This window comes from Eptatretus burgeri, chromosome 7 (assembly GCF_056783735.1).
Source record: "Eptatretus burgeri isolate ZD-2024b chromosome 7, Ebu_testis_v1, whole genome shotgun sequence".
Classification (NCBI taxonomy): Eukaryota; Metazoa; Chordata; class Myxini; order Myxiniformes; family Myxinidae; genus Eptatretus; species Eptatretus burgeri.
The window spans coordinates 48,807,176-48,828,718 of record NC_140967.1 but is presented as its reverse complement, the minus strand read 5'-3'; the positions used below and the strand labels follow the sequence as shown (position 1 = coordinate 48,828,718).

Sequence of the window (21,543 nt, the reverse complement as noted above, 5' to 3'; positions counted from 1 at the left end):
AGGGTCCACACTCAGTTGCATCAAGTTTTGTATCCGAGCTGACCGTAAAAAGTGCACAACTTTTTAATATAGCAACCCGGTGTGCAAAAGGTGTCACCAAGGCAATCGCCCTGGAAAGGTTCGGCTTTGTTACCCTCGCCAGAGGAGAGGGTATTGCATTTGGGTCCATTTGTTTGTTACTTGCAAAATTTTAGATATTTCAAGTATATTGGTCAGTCAATTTTGTTGTTCTGTTTGTTTGCGAATTGCCGACAGGTCACAATTCCAAACCAATCGTCATGAAACTTTACCAAGTTGGTGAGGTAATCTCAACTGAGAAGCCTATTGATTTTGAGGTCAAAGGTCATCTTAAGGTCCAGTTTCTAAAATCATCATTTTTCATCCGATTGACTTGAAAATTAAACAGCAATTGCACAGTGCATTACTGTATTGGGAAACAAACTGTTTTTGAGGTCTACTTCTAAAATCATGAATTTCAATCTGGAAAAAAAAAAAAACTAAAAAATAACGATTGTTATCTGATTGACCTGAGCTTTGATTAAGATTGTCAATTTTAATCTTCAAGAAATGGACAATTTGTATTCATGGCAATCTTTGGAGAAAGGGGTGGATTTTGCAAGTATCGTGCTCTGCACAACGTCTTTTTCTTTCTTTCTTTGTCCGTACAGAACATGAGTGTCTTTTATCTGCAACGGCTTGCCAGATTGAGAAAATTTTCACCGTCGTGACGACTCGCATAGAATGTTTTTAATGATTATTACGACATCGCAGGTCATGTGGTGTGGCAGCCATGTTGGAAAAAAGAAAAAAATTTGGACCTATGTATCTCCAAAACCACACCAAGGGAAAAATTGAAACAGTACATGGCAAGTACTCCCCTTGGGAATAAGTGAATATTAATTTTTTTTTATTATTATTATTCTTTTTTAATGTCATAGGTGCCTTTGTGATGTCACAATTGCATACATAGAATGCTACATCTGATCAATATGAATATTTTTGAGTCATCTTGGGATAAATTGGTCCACAGAAACAAAAAAACATCGGTCACATAGTTCAGTAGCCATTGGTTTTTTTTTTTTGGTTTTGTTTTGTTTTTCAATTTACTGATGAAAGGTAATTTTTTTTTAACCTTGAATTTACCCTAAAGCCCATAAAATATTTTCTAGAACTACTGGACAGATCGATAGGAAACCTCACACCAATGTTCCCCAAGCCGTAGGGATACCGGGTATTCATGAATGATTGATAGGTCATATGGTCTGGCAGCCATGTTGGATTCAGCAAACGTCTTTTAAAATTTTTTTATTTCTCTTGAACCACTTCGATTGATGTGAAATGACACATTATGATTTAGTAATGATGAGGAATACATGTTTTAAATTTCAACATGATCGGACACATGGTGTAGCAGCCAGAATTATTTAATTTTCCTGATCTTGGGTTTAAATATTTTTTATTTTTTTTAAATTGTTTTTGAATAAGGCTAACCTTGCTGTGCCTGGATGGGTTTGAGGATAGAGGCATAGCAGCTGAATCCTATCCAGGTTCCTCCTGATGACTTCTTTTTTTTCTTTTTTCTTTTTTTGCTTTGGGTTCCTTCTGATTACTCCAATGCAGGACTGCACCTATTTGGTCTTCCATTTGATCTGAATTGAATTTATTTCAATCCCATTCTAAATTCGATTGAATAATAAATGTCATGGGTCAGGGTCAAGTGTCAGATCAAAGCGGGACGTCTTGCTACCTACTCATCACTGCCAGCAGTTATAAAGTGGTAATTCAAATTATGTTTATTATTAATTATATAACACACCAGTCCACAAATGCCACACAAAATACATTACGTGGAATGACAAATTCCACACAAAACAAGTCCTAGTGAGGGTCTGCAATCTATGAATGCTCTTTTTCTTGTTACCTTGCCAAAGGATTCAGAAAGGGTATTGCATTTGGGTCCGTTTGTCTGTCTGCTTGTCCACACAGAACTTTTGTGTTTTTTCTCCGCAATCGCTTGTCGGATTGAGACAATTTTCACCATTGTGCGACTACTCATGAAGAATATTTCAATGATAATTATGATGTCAGGTCACGTGGTGTGGCAGCCATATTGGAAAAACTTTGGACCTCTATCTCTAAAACCGCACCAAGGGAAAATTTGAAACTTGGCACATAGCGAGTACTCATTGGGAATGAGTTTTTTTGACTTCATAGGTGCCCTCGTTATGACGTCATAGTTGCCCTCATTATTTGCAATATATTGCAATATTTATTTGTTTGAAGCTCTCTTTATTATTATTTTTTATTATTATTTTTTCATCTGTTCGCTGTTGTTTTTGAAGCACTATGCATCATTACAAACTAGAACGGGCACTCGGTAGAGCGCATACCTTCGCCGCCACAACTTTTTTCCGGGCACATTTGAAAAACGTCATTTTAAAACGTCCATGACGTCACAACCGTCAGTCCGATTGACGTCAAATTTGGTGTGTAACCTCCTTGAAGGCAGTCCAACAAAATGGAATGATAAACACTGAGAAATTAAAAAGTTGAAAAATGACGTCATCTTTTGACGTCATTTTGACGCACTTCCGGGGACGTCACGTCCAATCGGGGACTACCGTTCTGAAAGCTCGTAGTTCACTGAACGTTTTAACGTTGGTTTCATGTCAATAGCTCTATTAGATCTGAAGCTATGCCTACAAGTATATTTTGACCTTGAGTGTGACCTTGACCTTGACTACAGAGTTAATTGGCAAAACCTGTACATCAATAAACAGATATTTTGGTACTGATCCTAATGCCTGGATTTGGGAGACTTTGCTTTATAAATTATATAGATATTTGAATGTAAAATATCAGGACATTTTAGCCACAATTGAAAAACGTCATGTTCAAACGTCAATGACGTCATAACGGTCAGTCCGATCAAAGTCAAATTTGGTGTGTGACGTCCTTAAGGTAAGTCCTACAAAACGGTATGATCAAAACTGATGAGATCCAAAATTGAAAATTTACGTCATCTTGTGGCGTCATTTAGACGCACTTCCGATGACATTACGTCAAATCCGACACTACATATCCGAAAGGTATCTCGTCATGGAACAATATGGCTGTGGTTGCATGTCGATAGCTGTATTATGAAGGAAGTTATGCTCAAAAGAGTGTTTTTGACCTTTTCATGACCTTGACCTTTGACCCGATCGCTCCCAAAATCTAATCAAATCGTCCTTGGATACTCACGAATCATCCCGCCAAATTTCATGCAATTCGGTTTAATACTTTCTGAGTTATGCGAATAACAAACAAACACACATATTCACAAATAAATAAATACACAGCGACCAAAACATAACCTTTCGCAGAATGCGAAGGTAACAAGGCAAGCAGGTCATTCAAATATAAACTCAAGGGTAAAATTTCATGATTTGGAGAAATTTCTTCGTTTGATCACACTTGTCACCATTGTTTGTAAATGACTGTGTGAGTGAAGGTGCAGACCGAAGCATTCCATAGAGTTGACACTTTCATAGAAGTTAAATTGTGCTTCTTCCTAAAATATACTGTACTGTCTGAACATATAACATGTGGAGACTTGGTATGCCATTGTGGTGCATGTTCTTTGTTTTGAGGCTTCTTGTATTGGGTCGAGGTCTGTTCCAGATGTATTCCCTACTGGCAGGAAACGTCATGAAGCTGAGCCCTAAGGCTGAAGAAGTGGCTGGCTTCTTTGGCAAAATGCTTGACCATGAGTACACAGCAAAGGAAACCTTCCGGAAAAACTTCTTCCACGATTGGAGAATGGTTTGACATTATACAGCGATTCTAGTTTTCATTGCATGTGTTTGGGGTAATGGAGTTGCTTGTTTTGCTTAAATGGATTCCAAATGAATTTTATGAATAATGCATAATTGGGTCATCAAGGCATAGTTGTGCTATTTTCAGAATGAGGCGGTTATGTTACTCATAGAAACTTGATCGTTTTTTTGCCGTATTGATTTTTATTTATTTATTTATCAATTTTTTTGTTCTCGTGAGTTTCTGCTCCTAGATGAGCATGTCATGTGAAATTATTAACCTCCGCCATCGAAGATGGATGGAGGTTACTGTTTTCACCCCTTTCTGTTTGTTTGTTTGTGAACAGTATTACGGAAAAACTCCTCGACGGATTTCAACGAAACTTGGTGGGGGGTGGGGGGGGTTAGGTCTGGTCCAAGGATCATGCCATTAGATTTTGGACTTGGTCCAAAATCCAATATGGCTGCAATGGCGACCAATTTGAAAAAAATTTGAATTTTTTTTTTTTGCATTTCTACATGTTTTAAGTGATTTCCAACACCCCCCCGCCCCCAAAAAAAATTTAGAGGAAAAAATTTTTGCAACTTTTTTGAACAAAATTTCGATTTCTGTTTTTTGCATTTCTACATGTTTTAAGTGATTTCCAACCCCCCCCCAAAAAAATTTAGAGAAAAAAAAATGTTGCAAATTTTTTCAACAAAATTTCGATTTTTTTTTTTTTTTTTTTTTTTTTTTTTTTTTTTTGCATTTCGACATGTTATAAGTGATTTCCAACAAAAAAAAAACATGCCAAAATTATAATTGCGGCTGATTTTGGAACTTCAGGTGGATATACCCACGTAAAATCAATTTCTGTCTTAAGGAATCTAGTTATGACGAATTAATTGAGTATGTAAAAGGGAAAGTTGCAAACTATAACTGTGTGAGCACTGTTGACGTCAAATTGAATGAATAGGATATCAGGTTCACTTGAGTGACCCAGCAGTATTGGCGGCGGAGGTTTTGCACTCCACCGAGTGCTCCCCCTCTAGTTTCTTCTGGAATAGTACAAAATGCAATGAGCAGAATATCATGTGGTATCGAATATGTTGTTATGGATCTGGAAACCATTTGCATTCAACATACAGGTCCCAAAAGTCAGTTATCCCGTTAAGTACATGTGTAGTCAGATCTCTTTCCTTTTGTCTAGTGGGAGAATCAAAAACGTGTGTTACAACTTCTTTTAGTTAGGTTATTTAATCTTGCCATCTGCATGACCCCTCGGCCTGTCACGATCCACCGCCAACCGGCTGCACCACCAACGTACATTTGCAACGTTGATACTATTACTCGTCGAGTGTGGGCCCGCGTGGAGGACTGGCTGGGGTTTCCCGGGAGGGGCGTTGCAGCGTTGTACTGTTACTCATCAAGTTTGACCCCACGTGGATAGAGCGGTTGGGGTTTCCCGGAAGGGTGGGCCCTAGGACTCTGTCCAATGAGGGGTGGACAGCGAGGCGTTTTTCGCCAAGAGCCCCTCCCTGTGGTGGGAGGAGATTTATCTCCGAGACTCTCGAAGTAAGGAGGAGTTTTTTCACGGTGGTTGGGTCAGGCAGTTTTTTTTGTTCACGGTGGCTGTGAGCAGTCTGGTTCGTTCTTCACGGTGGCTGTTACGGGGAGAGAAGTTATGTGAAACCTGACTTCGCCACGCGAGCTCTGCCACGAGCCACGAGTCCCACACGTGCAACTGGGACCAAACCGACGACCTTTGGCAGGTGCCGCACTACAAAGCACGCTTTCCCTCTGACGACCAGGTACCCACCGAACTCTGACTCCCAGCTTGTCTTTCTTCATGGCTGCGAGGGTCAAATAAAGATCCTGGGGTTTCTTTTCTTTTTGTGCGTGTCTCTGCATGTGGGCCCGTCTTTAAGTAGAACTAAGTAAGTGTTTTTGTAAATATTTCCCTGCTTGCATATTCGTGCGAAGTCTTGCCTTTGTCTTTATTTTACTCTTAATAAATTTATTAGAAATGTTCTCAGTCAGTTTCTGTCCCTTCTTTCATTGGTCCGGGTCTGAGTATAAGCGGGGTTTTAGCCCCAATAATCCGTTCATTCCAGCCAGCATTGCTTTGGCAGTTTCCGCTCGGCTGCAGCCAAACCGGAGTTGGTAGTTGGAAGTTGGAACTCTACCGCAGTCGGTAGAGTGACCCGGTTCGAGCAAGACGTGCCGAGGGCATGGTTTCCCCGGTAGTTAATTAGGTAAATTGGTTATAGACCCTACGCTACGTGGTTGAGATATTTGCATCCACGGTCGGTTGGAGTTGGACAACCCGCTGGCTCGTGGAGTTATCCGAGCGACGGCCTACAATTCCGGGGAGTCTGGTGGGAGACGGCGTAACCTCCCCCACCTAGTGGTCGTTCTCGCCACTGACCCCTGGCCCACAACAATATAAAGCTCATTATATTCACTCACTCACTCACTCACTCACTCACTCATATTAAAGATCGGTACCTAACGGATGATATAGAAGCTGAAATTTTGCGTGCCGATGGACATCGAAGCCAATGCAGGTCAGGCCAGGTCAGGTCAGGTATGGGAGCATGTGCCAGAACAATGCGTCGCTGCGTCCACTCTCCACCGGTACTCCAGGGGCCTCCGTCTGGCCATCCCCCAGGCAGATGCCAGGCCCATCCCCATCTCCTTGAGATGATGCTCAACCTGCTGCAACCACGAGGCACGTGGTCGGCCCACTGGCCTCCTCCACTTATGAGACTCTCTCGCTGAGAGCATCTGGTGAGCAGGATCAGCGTCAGGAAAACGAGCCACATGTCTATACAGCCGCAACTGGCGCTCACGGACAATGCAGGTAACAAATCTCATCCGAGTCTCTCTCAGCAACCGCTCGTTGGACACAAAATCTGACCAGCGTAGCCAAGGATTCTCCGAAGAGACCTGGTACCAAAGGAATTAAGTCTCCGTCTCAGATCCTTGGTCAGAGTCCAAGTCTCGCATCCATAGAGCAAGACTGGAAGTACCAAGGACCTGAAGACTCAGACTTTCGTCCTCCCGCACAGGTACCGGCAGCGCCACACACCATGATTCAGTGAATCCATGACTCCCCGGCCTGACCCAGACGTCTATTGACCTCTGACTCACAGCCAGCAGAGACATGAATATCACTGCCAAGGTAAGTGAATCTCCACGACCTCAACATCCTCACCACAAACAGACACAGACAGGACAGCACCATCCAAGATGTCACCGAAAGCCTGGATCTTAGTTTTGACCCAAGAAACCCGTAATCCCAGCGGCTCCGACTTCTCATTCAGCACCTCGAGGGCCCCCAAAAGGATATCTAAAGTCTCCGCAAAGATGACTGCATCATCTGCAAAATCAAGGTCCGAGATCTTGATATTCCCAAACGATGCACCGCAGCTTGATCTCTCCGACATCCTCCCTAAAATCCAGTCCATACAAGTGCTGAAAAGTGTGGGGGCCAGTACACACCCCTGACGAACTCCAGTAACAACTGGAAATAAGTCAGAGATGGTACCACCACACTTCACAGCACTCTCAGTACCAGAGTAGAGTTCAGACATCAGATCGATCAGTTTTGTTGGCACCCCACGAAGACCAAGAATCCTCCAGAGGACATCCCGATTCACTGAATCGAACGCTTTACAGAGACCAACATAGGCTGCAAGCAGCCCCTGTCGAAACTCTCGTCTGCGTTCGGTGAGGACACGAAGAGCAAGGATACGATCAATCGTTGACCTCTTTGGTGTAAAGCCTGACTGCTCTGGACGCTGGTGCTCAAGCAGATGGTGGCGAACCCTCTCAAGAATTATCCGAGCAAAGACCTTGCCCGGCACTTAGAGCAGCGTCACCCCTCGGTAGTTTCTGCAGTCTTGGCGATCACCCTTCCCTTTCCAGAGAGGAACAACAAGGCCCCTCTTCCAATCAGTTGGGATGATGCCTGTGTTCCAGGCAGAGCGCAAAACTGCATGCAACGACACGAGTGCAGCATTTCCACCAGCCTTGAGAAGTTCAGCATGGATGCCACAGATCCCTGGAGCTTTGCCCCGTTTCAACTGGTTCACCGCAGCCCGTGTTCCCACAAGCGAAGGTGGACCACAGTTGATTTGAGGGTCAGCAACAGGGATTTTGTAACACCCTTGACGTCCAACTCGACAGCTGGGGGATCAGCCTGGTACAACCGCTCAAAGTAACCGGCCTAGCGGGCCTTCACTTCAGATTCCTCTTTCAAGAGCCTACCACTCTCTGCTCGAACTGCAGTGCTCCGAGGGATGGGCTTGGATGAACGCAATGCGCGAATTCCCCTGTAAGTGGGATGAGAATCACCTGTCCACAGGTGATTCTCTACCCCCTCACAGATTCCTCGCACATAGGCCTCCTTGTCCACCCTCAGTGCACGTACAGTTTTACGCCTCAGCTCCCTGAACAGCTCAGCTCTGCCATTCAGCCTGGCCCTGCGACTCTGGTCAATGGTATCCAGTGTCCCTTGAGAGACAAAATTCTTCTTTGCCCTGCGGTGAGTTCCAAGTCATCCACCGGCAACATCAAGGACGGTGGTCTTGAAGGCACTCCACAACTCTTCAGGACCCCCCAAAGCACCCAGACCCCCCAAGTGTCCACTCGGCCTGTTCGCAAACTCCTCAGCTACTCTCTCATCCCTGAGCTTGCCAACATCCAGCCTTGGCTGGGCTGGTACCATTCTCCAGGATTTAAGGTGCAGCTTTAGAGTTGCTACCACAAGCCTGTGGTCAGTATTGAGGAACTGAGCACTCCGGTAGACCCTGCAGTTCTGGATCATCCTCCAACGACCGTCAATGAGGACATGGTCAATCTCCTTTGCCACACCGCCAGCGTTGGAATACCAAGTCCAGCGATGAGCTTGTGGGCACTGAAACCATGAACCAGCTTCCCCAAGTCCATGACTTCTTGCAAAGTCAAGGAACTTAGTGCTATTCTGGTTCATAGTTCCTGACCCATGGGGACCAACACACACCTCATAACCATCCCTATCAGTTCCAGTCGATGCATTGAAATCCCCCAAGACTAGAACTGTATCTCGTCTGGGGCACTGATCAACCACAGACTCGAGCGTGGCGTAGAATGCATCCTTCACGGTGAGATCACTCCCCTCAGTGGGAGCATAAACAGAGACCAGGGAAATCACACCTAAGGAGTGACGAATCCTTAATCTCATGATACGCTCGTTGATCGGTGTTACCTCAATTATCATTGGGGTCAGCTTATTGGACACAGCTACAGCAACTCCTTGGGTATGGTAACCATCAGAGCGACCAGACCAATAGTAGGTCTAACCACCCACCATTATCTCGCCGCAATCCGGTCTCCGAACCTCAGAGAGAGCTGCAATCCCGATGTCCAAACCCTTGAGCTCAGATGATAACAGAGACAGGTGATCTCTCTTCGCGATAGGACATTCCAGGCACCCACCCGAAGGGACCGCCTCAGGTTAACCCAAGGAGACCCCCGTCTGGTGGACAATACCTCAGCACCACTCCGACACACTCTCCCGCAATCTGACCCAGGGATGTTACCCCATGGTTTCCCTCCTATCATCAAAGATTTGGGGTCCCGAAGGCTTTGCCCCAATCCCGTAATCCGGTGAGCTGCCCTGCGAAGGGAAGCTGCACAGGAGGTACTCCCACGGAGTGGGTTTTCAGATTTTTTTTGCGTTTTTGTGTTTTGCGGAATGAAGGGTTTTACGGTGGCCGGAGTGCAAATCCTGCCACCAACCTCCTAATAAAAAAGTAACCCAACTGCAGGAGGACGTCCGCAGACACAGTTAGGCACCAGATATGGATGGCCGTTGGCTCACAAGGAGCTCCTCCGCCCTTTGACAGGTTTTGTTTTTAATCCTGCTGGGTGTCCATATCCAAACATCCTCCTCACTAGAAAACCTGGTTGGGGAGACTGTTTCGTCGCCGACAACCCGACCATGGAACAGGTTAGTACAGGTTTATATGGTACCTGTAGCAGGTCACAGATCTAACCTGACCTGACTCCAATACACCGGGGGAAAAAAATCGCAACCATCAGAAAGCATCCGTAAATATGAATAAATAAAAATGTAGGTGAGCGACCCGAGACAATAGGGAAGCACGGTTCGTTTTTGCTTTCAATGTGGAAGCATACCCCGCTCGTATAATGTATACAGTAAACCATCAAATCTTGTGGATTTTGACCAATTGCGGTTTTTGTTTTTTGAGCTGAGATGAGTCATCATTTGTGTCCTGTGCATGAACGATTACCTCCCATTACGAGCCTCGTGGTGTTTCTCGCATTCCGTTTTTAATGAGCCCAAATGTAAAGTGATGGACAAAGTTTGTTGTACCAAAAGGCAGAGAAAGATAGAGTTGTTACATCGGTTGGTTGGTTTGAGGGGAGAAAAAAAATGCAGCATCTTTAGGCCATCATTACTGGGTCAATGATTGTATGTAGAACCTTCTACATTGTACTCTTCCTCATTCGTAAACCTTCATTTTCCAACTCGGTATCCGAATCTCATTTTCAAACCCTTAATTTCCAACACACAGATTTGAAACCCCGTTCTCATACGCACATTCTCGTGCGCAGCTCGTGAAACAAGTTGAGGCGAAGAGATTTTTAACAGAACAGAACTCTCCCACCAGTTCCGAGAACTCTCCTTCCGAGAAAAAAATAAATAAAGGTCTCTGTTTCAACATCCTCTTTCACATATGTGGCTCTCTGTATTGTGTCATAACTCACTATTATTCTTCTTCAAAAGTGTTTTCAATTCGACCTTTCCTTCATCCCGTGTCTAAAAAGTCCAACTGTTGCAACTTTTCTTTTCTCCATTCTCTTAATTCACCTTAATTGCATCCCTCAGCCTGGTGTTGGTTTCATGATTAGGGTGGTTAGCTTGGTTTCTTAGGGTCCTGAGTTTGAACCCTGTTTGCTGCTGAATTAACACCAGGTGGGCTTGACTCAGCCTGTCATCCTTGCGAGGTCGACATCTGTGCCTCACCCCATCACCGAGCCTTTTCTCCTCCTCATCCGGTCCTCTCCCCGAGCTCTACTGCAATCCTACACACACTGTCAAAAACTCTCCCTACCTCCCCCTGCACCCAAAGCCTTCTCACCTGTGTGGTGGAGCCTACGGGGAAGGGCATGGTGGTGTGGGAGTGGTGGGAGTGGTCGGAGTGGTCATCGTATCTGCAAGGGATATAAGGTGTGCGCGCCGCCTGAGGCGTCGTAGGAATGCAGTAGTCGAACGCGGCTTGTGCGTGTGCATACGTAAAAAAGGAGAGCCGCCGGGCAGAGTACGCCCGTGCTCGCGCTTGTGCAACACAGCCCGGCTCGACTGTTCCTCCGCTCGTGTCTGCCTGCTAAGCATCTTCCATTCAGTACATTACAGTTGGCTGACGAGGATCTTCGGATCGGCGTGTGCAGGGCGGCAAGTAACCCGGGCGGTTCCAAGCTACGGAGCCAAGGGTCTCGCCAGCACGAGCATGGCAGAAGGTCGGGGCACGGCACACGGACGCGTACCCGTGTTCGGGGGAGATGAGTTCGAGTTGTTTTCTGAACAGTTAGGTTGCTACTTTCGGGTGAATGATGTAGAGGATGAAGAGGAACGCAAGGCGATCTTGCTCGCCTCGCTATCAACGGAGCACTACCGGCTGCTGAGTGATTTAGTGGCTCCAAATAGGCCCAGTGATGACGTGCTATCCTTTCAGGACATCGTGGCGAAAATGAAGACCCACTTGGCGCCAGAGAAGTCGTTACATCTCGCGCGGTTCCAGTTCGATCATCTTGCTAAGGGTGGTGAGGAGCGCGTTGTGGACTTCGTAGTACGGGTGAAGCATTCGGCTGTGCCGTGCAAATTCACGACAGAGGAGCGTCCGGCACGGCTCAGAGATCGTTTTATTTCTGGTCTGCGAGACGCAAAGATGGTAGCAGCCATCCTGTGGTTGACCGACATCACATTCGACTCGGCGGTCGCGACTGCTTCGTCTGTCAAGCAGACACTCACGGATGTCCGCACCATTGCTGGCCAGGACGTAATGAGTAGCTCCAGCTGGGGCATGTCGGCTAATCCCGAGGTCCACGCGGTGACCGCACAAGTGCCGCAGGTCACGCAGCCCGGAGTCCACGCGATGGCTCAAGTGCCGCAGGTTGCACGCGCGCCTAGCGGTGCGGGACGAGGGTGCGCACCGTAGCACGGTCGCACCGGGAGCGAAGGGGCACCGCAGCATGGTCGCACCTGGAGCGAAGGGGCTTTCCGGGGGTGCTGGGGGTGTGGGGGTCCGCACCTGCGACAAATGTGCCCGTATAAGAACACCGTGTGCTTGCATTGTCACAAGGTGGGACATTTGAAGCGTGTGTGTCGGATGGCGGGGGCCTCCGTTGGGGTCTTGGATGACGAGGTGCGGGAGGACCCCAGTGACCTGGAGGTCGGCCTGCAACCGGGGCATGACGATGCCGGCGAGCCGGAGCAGAAGATGCAACCACGGTTGAGTCTGTTTTCCGTTGGTTCGGAGATGACGACGCCTTTCACGGTGGAGGTCGAAGTGAATGGCCAACCGACTGTGTTTTGCGTGGATACCGGGGCTGCAGTGTCGGTCATGGGTGAGCAGGTGGCTCGTGGTCTTCGCGGTATTCGCCTGGTCAAGACGGCCTTGTCGTTATACATGTACACCGGTGAAGCGATTGCACCGCTTGTGAGGGCCGACGTCTCAGTGCGCTACCGAGATCGACGCGCCCGGCTCTCGGTGTTCGTTGTACGAGGGGAGGGGCCCGCCCTTTTGGGTCGGGACTGGCTGGCGCACCTCGGACTGGATCTCCGGTTCGTACCTCCAGATGTGCCAGTGCTCTCTTCGAGGCCTTCGTCGAGTACCGAGGGCGAGGCTCTGGCGGCGGGGGCCGCGTCAATGCAGCGGGAGCGACCGTTCGTTGCTGCCTGCGGCGGTGATGTGCGGTTCGGGAGCGGCGAGAGCCGTATCAGCTCTCGCGATGAGTTCCCGCGCTTCGCTCGCGATGAGTTCCCGCGCTTCGGCAGCGTTCGTGAGGCAATGCGCGTCGGTGTTGTTCAGGCAGCTTCAACAGGTGGCGGTGAGCCCGTGGCGTTAAAGGGAGTCGTGAGTCACAACATCGAGTCGTCAACCAAGAAACGGACTCGTGATGTGGGTTGTGGGTTGTTGTTCATGGCATATGTGTTTTTCCTTGCTCTAGTGATGCAGTTTAACGTTGTTGAAATAAATGCCAGCAGTTGTCGTGTGAAAGTGGATTTGGCGGAGATCAGTCAATGGGGTTGGTATTATGATCAATGTGATGTGGGGGTTTTGGGAGCAGTGGTGGCAAATAAGAAGGTTGGGTTGGCCTTCCATTGTCCCGGGCGCAGGTAGTTGCTTTGTCATGTGCTGGAGGTTTATCAAAAGACCGCGCTGTACGGAAAAATGAGTTTGCAATGCTTCGAGTGATGTTCGTAGTGATTTATAACGAGCCTATGATTGAAGTGTGGTTTAAATGGAATTGCGACCGTCTAGCTGCCGTGTGGGTCTTGGAGATCGACTCGGAACCAAGACTGGTGCACTGGTCGGCATTACCCCCACCTCTGGTTGCGAGCGCAGCTCTCTGTGTTCGCTCAAGGCCGTTTAGACGGGCGTTGGCGTCTCAACTGATTGTGGTGCGTGAGTTGTTTTGGAGCATTAAGTGCGTACAGCCAGCGGCGCTGTTCAGCGCCCCCGGCCAAGGTCGATCAAGGCTGCCGCTGGCGCCACGGCTTCCAGACAGCGGGCTTCCGGCCTCGGAATGTTTATCTACGTCGGGTCTGCCTGGGGGGAGTGGGCCGGAGGCGTTTGGTGCCGGGGGAGGTTGGCTCAAAAGATCGCCACGACCTCGGCGAGGGCCATGTCAGCATGAGCCGCCTGAGGGTGTTTCCGCTGGGTAGGGCTGCTGTGTTTTTTTTCGCCTTGCTGCTTCATATCGGTAACACGGCCAGAGTTTGGGAGGTGCTGTGTCTTCGGAATCTGGTCGGGGCAGCTCCATTAACCCGCTTTCACGCATTATATGATGTGGTGTGCTGTTATACTTCGCTGTTTTCATTTTATTTTCATGATTATTATACCGAAGTCCTTTGTGTTGTTTATGCTTCTTATAATGGTGATCATTTAATAATCATAGTTTTAGGGGGGAGGAGTGTGGTGGAGTCTGCGGGCCTACGGGGAAGGGCATGGTGGTGTGGGAGTGGTCGGAGTGGTCATCGTATCTGCAAGGGATATAAGGTGTGCGCGCCGCCTGAGGCGTCGTAGGAATGCAGTAGTCGAACGCGGCTTGTGCGTGTGCATACGTAATAAAGGAGAGCCGCCGGGCAGAGTACGCCCGCGCTCGCGCTTGTGCAACACAGCCCGGCTCGACTGTTCCTCCGCTCGTGTCTGCCTGCTAAGCATCTTCCATTCAGTACATTACAACCTGAACCCAAACCCTCCTCCCCTCCCACTTCCTTAACAGTGTGGACCTCAAACATCCAGAGCCTCGCTCACACCTGACATCTTTCCATACAGGTTGTGACTGACAAACCAAACATAATCTGCTTAACAGAAACTCTCCTCCTTCAAGACGTCTCTGACTCCTTTGTATCTCTCCCTGGTTTCTCCCTCCTCCGGTATGACAGACCTGAGCCTCGTCCTGGCGGTGGAGTTGCTCTTCATCAAAAACTCTTCCTCACTCTCCATGCACTGCCCTCACTCCTTCACACCCCCAAGAATACCTCTGGCTATGGCTTCCCTCCGCTCCCACCTCATGTTTATATTTGTTGTACCGTCCACCAAACAGTGATTGCTCCATCTACACCTTGCTCACCAAAAACATGGACCAACTTCTATCCTCATCCCAACTCTCTCTTCCTTATATGTGGTGACTTCAGTTGTCATCATGCCAGTTGGCTGGGTACCTCTCACCTGCCATGGCACTTCAGCAAAACACTTCTGCGACTCATTGGGACTGACACAATCTGTCAACTTCACGACCCAAATCTAAACCAACGGTACTCCATATGATTTTGACAAATTTCGTGGAAAATACCTGCTGTTCTTCCTCTGCTCCAATCGGTTCATTTGATCACATGCTTGTCAAAGTAGACATCTCTCTGGCTGTTATTGGAGAACCACCTCGGCGCCGTCGAGTCTGGCATTTCACTCAGGCCGACTGGCAAGGTCTTCCAGCAGCCATCAAACTTCTAGACTGGTCTCCCATCTCTGCTTTCTCTGACATCAACTCATCCTGGGAATTCTTTCAAAGAAATTTGCTCTCTCTCTCATGCACAGATTTATCCCATCTCATCTTCAGTTGTCCCACTCTTCCTCTTGCCCATGGTACACTGAAACTTGCGGCGAGGCCGTTGTCTTGAAACAACTTGCCTTCGCTTCATGGAAGGCAAATCCAACTGAAGGCAATCTCAGTTCCTTCTAGAAAGCCTAGAGCAAGTGTGTATCTGTTGGAGTGGCAACCCATCCATGATTTTGCCCAACAGCCAAGGAGACTGCTTAGGCAGCACCAATGCTCTGCACAAAGTATGGTCCTAACGGATACCCTGAGGAGAGCCAGGAAACATCTTTCGAATCTCAAGTCTGAACTCTCAAACCTGTCTCCCTCCTCCAAATCCTGGTGGTGTCAAGGTAAGTCTGTTTCTGGTATATGTTCCCTCTCCATCCCTCCCTTACCTCAAATGGCTGCACAGCGGACACTGCACGTGAAAAGGCTGAATGATTAAACTACGTGTTTGTTTCTAAATCTTGTGTCCCAAGCCCATCACTTTTGTACCCACCTTACCCAGTTGCACCCAGCTGTTCCTGGACTCTGTGTCCTTTTCTCCTGACAAGGTGGAGGTTTTGCTGTTCTTTGGGATTCTCACTCTCACCGCAGGCAGGTCGGTGGTCTTTGGCTCCTCTCCATCCTCACACCCCCTCACAACTCTGTCTACAATCTGCCCCCCTCCCCCCCATGTTTCTGCAGGATGCTCAAGGTCAACCCCCTTCTGGTAAAACTACCAAAATCAAGAATTGCTGCTCACCTTCATTCTTTCATTTTTCTTCCCCCCCCTCCACCTTTGGAACAAACTCCCACGCTCTCTTCAATCCCATTCTTCTCTCCAGGTCTTCAAAACAGCTGTTCACCCCCATGTCTTATCTTCCACCATCCAAAACCATGATCTTTTCTACCCCCGTTAATCCACCCCAAACTCACCTCCCTCAAATTACCTGCTTTCTTTCTTGAAAGTCCCTGTGGTGTCCATCATGTTGACCACATCTCTCTCTCCCTCTCACAGATCTCCGATTGCCTATTTCCCACACTATTTTGTGCTTCCTTCTCCCGACCCTCTTGTCTCCTGTTCTGTGTTAGCTCTTATACGAGCCTCGACATTATATGTGTTCAAGCGATACCCGTGCACATGCACGGGATAGCAGTACAACATAGCTGGTAGCAGACGACAGACCGTACATGGGGAATGACAAAAATACGCATTGTGCAAAATGCAAGTGGTACTATGGAACGCCAAGACTTCCCAAACATTGTCGGCATGTCCGCTAAGTGCCACAGCAATTTCATTGGGATCGTGTGACGGCGAGCCGAGTTTTTAGTGTGCAAGCTTGGTATTATATTAGAGATATATTTCTCGATTATATATATATATTTTTTTTTTATTAAAAAAGAGGTTTTTAATTCCGAGATGGGATTGTTCTGCAAGACTATGCCATCTCATTCATACCTTGCTCTCCAAGCAGGGAAGATCGTAGTTCAAGGTAAGGTGATTTAAGGATCATGTTACCCTTCTCCATTGTGGGTTGTGGCAATGCTGCAGGTGCCTTTGTCATAAAGCTAATGTTGATTTTTCCATTCGCTGAATCGCCTTCCCTTCTCACACTTTCCCGCTCACCTGCTCCCACTTCTCTCACTCCACTCCACCCTCCCCCCTCTCACAGCATCATCTAAGTCTTGTATTTTATATTGATGGCAGAGTCCAGTGCGAGTATGTACTTTGTTTGCCATTACCCACGTCAGTGTTGTAATAAATTTGAAAGGTAAAGCTCTTGTGTTTTTGTTTAATTTACGCTGTGTTTGTGTGTTTATGGTTGCCGTCGATCTTCCTCTATTTTCAGTCTGGGAACCCAAAACCCCCACTTCCCATTGACCCTTAGTTTCCATGATAGCCTGGTGTTGGCTTTGTGGTTAGGGTGGTAGCTTGAGATCCTAGGGTTCTGAATTCAAACCCCGTTGGTCGCTGAATTAATATACACCAGGAGGTTGACTCAGCCTGTCGTCCTTCTGAGGTCGGCAAAATTAGTACCAGTGTACTGGTAAGGGTCACACTGCATCGGTGGCATAGCAGCGTCCGAACCAATGATGCAACCAGCAGCCACAGGCTGCACTCTGGAGAGAGAGTTTCCATCGTGGCATTTTTCTGGAACCTAACCTCTGCGATATTGAAGGGCTTACTGGATTGCGAACCGTGGTGTCTGTCTCCCGTTTACAGCGGTTACTTCCCGCACTGTTAGATAAACTCGCCATTAAATTTTGAAATCATGGGAGAACAGGAATGGATAATGTCAAATTTTATTTCACAAGCAGCATATTTTGCAGTGGGTGGTTTAAGAAGCCCAGTGCTTTGGCTCCGAGTGAAGCCAACAGTGGAATACAATTAACCATTTCAAAGTTGTTGTTGTTGTTCGTCTTTCGGCTGCTCCCGTTAGGGGTCGCCACAGCGGATCATGCGTTATGATCCGCATACTGATTTGGCAGAGGTTTTACGCCGGATGCCCTTCCTGACGCAACCCTGGTCGCCTCTTACGACACAGGGATATGGATTGGGTTTCGCCATGATTCCGGGCTGCCCTACACCCTCTCATAGCGCGGCCCAGTGCAGAGCACCCGTCCTCAAGCGATCCTCCAACCCAAGCCTCCGAGTAGCCGGATTACAGGCGCACGCCACTACGCCCGGTTAACCATTTCAAAGTCTATGAAATAATTAATTTGATAGATTAACTTAAACTTTTCCCGTCACTGGGGACGGATATTTTTGCTCGTCAAATATGATGTTCCATTCTGAATCATGCAAACACCAACGTGGGTACATTGATTAACTGTCAGAGTAGTTCTGGTGAACCTTTCCCTGTCCACAAACTGATTGTGATTTGTGTGCTGCGGATGTAGAAAATGAGCGAAGAAGAACGCTCGACCATCACAGACCTGGACTTGTGTGACTTCAAAGAAATCTTTCAACATTATAAAGCTCTGAATGAAGCAAGGAAGGCACTTTCAAAAGAGGAGAAGAAGGTTGGTTAATGGCTTTTTTTTATTTTTTATTTTTCAACGAGTCTGTCTTCCAAATTTTTGTTCCCCCATTCTTGTGTTTCACTTAATGCTCCTCTTCCCCCTCCCCTCCCTCCCGGAAGTACTTCCTGTAGCTTTTGTTTTAATTGCTCTGAGTACTTCCAACTAACTTGTGAATCCTTTTGAAACAGAAACTGAAGGATGATGCTGATGAATTGCGTGCAACTTATGGCTACTGCCTGATGGACGGCCACAAAGAGATTGTTGGAAATTGGAAAGTAGAACCACCAGGTTTGTTTCGGGGTCGTGGAAACCACCCAAAGCAGGGCATGCTGAAACTGAGAATCCAGCCTGAGGATGTCATCATCAATTGCAGCAGGTAAACCTGGTACATGTTTATCCCCATGTTTAGGATGGGCACTAAGCCATTTCTGCTTTCATGCCTTCAAATATATATATATATATATATATATATATATATGTATATATATATATATATATATATATATATATATATATATATATATATATATATATATATATATATATATATATATATATATATATATATATATATATGTATATATGGAAATATGTGTGCATATGTTGTGCATTTCAGAATCGGATCCAACTAATGCATGTAAACATTTAGGTCCTCGGACAGTTATTTCCCGAAATGCGTGTCCAGGATAGACCCATCCCCATGTCTGGTGGGATTCCAACTTTGATGCATTGGAGAAGGGTATAGAATAGATTCCCTTTCTTGTGGTATGGCCTTTTCCTCTTTACGACACATTCATGCACACGAGATAGCCGTAAGCCCAACTGAGGCTCGTTCCCACCCTTTCTATCAGGACACATTGGCTTGGAGGTGGACGCTTTATTTTCACCTTTGACTTGCAGGACATTTGATTAAGCACACCACGGGCTTTTCCTGAGCAGTTATTCTGACGGTCAAATACGGATGTGGATCATTTACCTCACCCATCTATCTTTCATTGATGTTCGACACCCACCTCTTTCACAGACGTTGACATCCACCTTTTTCTATCGACATTTGAGGCACTGTTTGGCAGCTCTATGGATGCTGGCTGGCTCTTGTTTGTGTTGGGCTGAACGAGGAAGGGATTATCACGAAGTTGACGGTTGGTCATGTGCAACGATGCGCCAGTAGGCAAGGTGGATTTGGCTGAAGTCTGAAGTCTGCAGACTGGTGGCCTATAAAAAGGACTGGAGGACCGTTTTCCTGACAGTTTCCTGACAGTTTCCTGATAGTTTGAGACAGCCTTAGAGCTTCACAGCTCTGACCGCTGGTGGCAGCTGGTTACAGGTCCTCACAGTGCCTCAATGCCTTACAGCTTTTCAGTTCCTCACAGCTCCTCACAGCACCTTACAGCTCCTTGCAGCTGTTCGTTGGTTGTGGCTCCTGGTGGCTCCGAATGGTGGGACCGTTCCCGCTGGTTCTGCACATACCTGATTCTTGGAGTCCCTGGTTCCTGGAGGTGACGACGTGACGCTTATTGGTGTTTGAGCCTGTTTTCATGTGGGTGCAGGGCGCTGGCAGCAGACAAAGGCACGCTCACACATTTTGGGACATTTTATTTGACGCACGACGACTTCTACCTTTGTAAGCCGAGACCGGATTTCTCCCCTCCCCCCCCCCCCCCCGAATGATCTTCTCGGTACCCTTGTCTCTTGTTTAATTGTAAAGTAAGGCACAGTGATAAACATCTGCTCTTTGTCTATTTTTCTATCAATGTCTGTTTTGTTCTATCAATGTCTATCAATATTTATTTTGAACCAACCACGTCTCAACCGCCATCACACAACAACCACCAACCGCAACGCCGCTTCACAACAACGCCAACAGCCACGACCTTTACCTTCACAACTCGCTCCCGCAAACATCGCATCACCACCATTCCAAACGTCGCCATGGCCATAAACCACCACAATAAACCCTCCACCACCTTCACCTCTCCTTCTGCGGCCATTCCCGCACCACTTGTGAACGCCGAGCGTCAGGCTGTCCTGGCCTCGTACGGGACGCGCGCCGAACCGCGAGTGCAAAGTGCGGCCTTTCCGAGGAGAATTCGGATCAGGAATGATACACGCCCACTTCTGATCCGTCCAATCAGCAAGCGCGGGACGGTTTGGCCCCGCCTCCAGGCGCGTCGGAGTAGAATCGGGATATGCAAATTCGAGGATCAGGGGAGACTCACGCCCCTTTTTCTCCGTCCAATGGGGGAGTGTGGCTCCACCCCCGAGCTCGTTCTGATCCAGAAATTTGCATATGGGTTCTCCTGCCGGACTATAAAGCGCCGAGCGCGGGGCGAATTTAGTGAGTTTTCGGAAGAGTCAGTTTTGGAGAGCAAAGTGTGGCAGCGGCAGTCAGTTCGAGGCAGTCAGTTGGAGAAGAGTCAAGTCGGGTCTGGAGAGAAGTCTGTCGGAGCTCGCAGTCTGTTGGGGTTCGGAGTCTGTCGGGGAGCTGCAGAGAGAGGAAGCCTGGAGCCTGGAGCGCGGTCGAGGTGGTTTGCTGCAGTCGGCTGAGGAGGCCGAGTGGCTCAGGTCCGAGGCAGGGAAGACGGCGGTCGGCGAGGAGCTCGCAGTGGAGTCTCTCGTCGCGGGAACCAAGCGGGCCAGCTGTCCTCTTTCCCCAGAGCATCAACAATTCCCCCCTTTTTTCACCCCCGCGCTGAGATAGTGCGAAAAGGGGGGCCCCGTTCCCACCCCACTCCAAGCAGTGCCAACGAAACCCGCGAAGGAGCGCGGAGTCGGGGCACCGCCGCGCCGCCACATTTGCGGCTCATCACAAAGACACTGGTAGGATCCATCCGGTCTCGCGGCCCACAGGCCCCGTCTGCCCCCTTGTCTTTGAGGGTGGCCCTTTTCTTTTGCTTTTGAGTAAATGTGTTGTTGGCGCCGTCTGTAAAGTAAAACTGTGTAAGTGTTGCCGTGTGCTCGCGTAGTCGGGAGTAGATCTGTATTGTTGTGTTTCTTTTGTAGCATTTGATATATGTGCATAATTGTTGTAATTGTATATGTGTGCTCTCCGTGTGCCGCGGAATAAATGTGCATTATGTTGAACTGTTTTCCCGTTTCGCTTCGTCTTTTCTTTAATTGAATCTCTATCTTGCTTCACGTAAAGGGTTGGTAGTGGGCTTAATACGCCCGATAATTAATCGGAACCGTCGAGGCCGACGATAACACTGCTCGGTTATCCCGCAAGTACGGAACGGGTCGCTTAAGTGGCCCGTGTCCGGAGTCGACCTGCGGCGAGGTGCGATCGCCCGTGCTACCCTCCGCGTGGGTACTTAGGTAGGTCGAATTTGGCGAACAACCCTATCCCACGCGGGGGTCCGATTGGCACTATCGTGGTGAGGCCGAAAGGCCCACCCGTGACTAGCTCCCGGCGTTAGTCCGAGAGGG

The 21,543-nt window shown here is 47.9% G+C and overlaps 1 protein-coding gene and 1 pseudogene across 4 annotated transcripts in view; one reads left to right on the top strand and one right to left on the bottom strand.

Moving 5' to 3' along the window:
• LOC147023229 (DNA topoisomerase I, mitochondrial-like) overlaps positions 1–21,543 on the top strand; it is a 128,263-nt gene that overhangs the window by 25,640 nt on the left and 81,080 nt on the right. For all 4 annotated transcript variants that reach the window (XM_085888408.1, XM_085888409.1, XM_085888407.1 and 1 more), the window contains exons 8-10: positions 3,683–3,804; positions 17,995–18,117; positions 18,306–18,493. In XM_085888408.1, coding sequence (XP_085744534.1) covers positions 3,683–3,804; positions 17,995–18,117; positions 18,306–18,493 — 433 coding nt within the window. The remainder of the gene's footprint in view (positions 1–3,682; positions 3,805–17,994; positions 18,118–18,305; positions 18,494–21,543) is intronic.
• On the bottom strand, positions 17,643–17,783 carry LOC147023230 (signal recognition particle RNA; annotated as a pseudogene).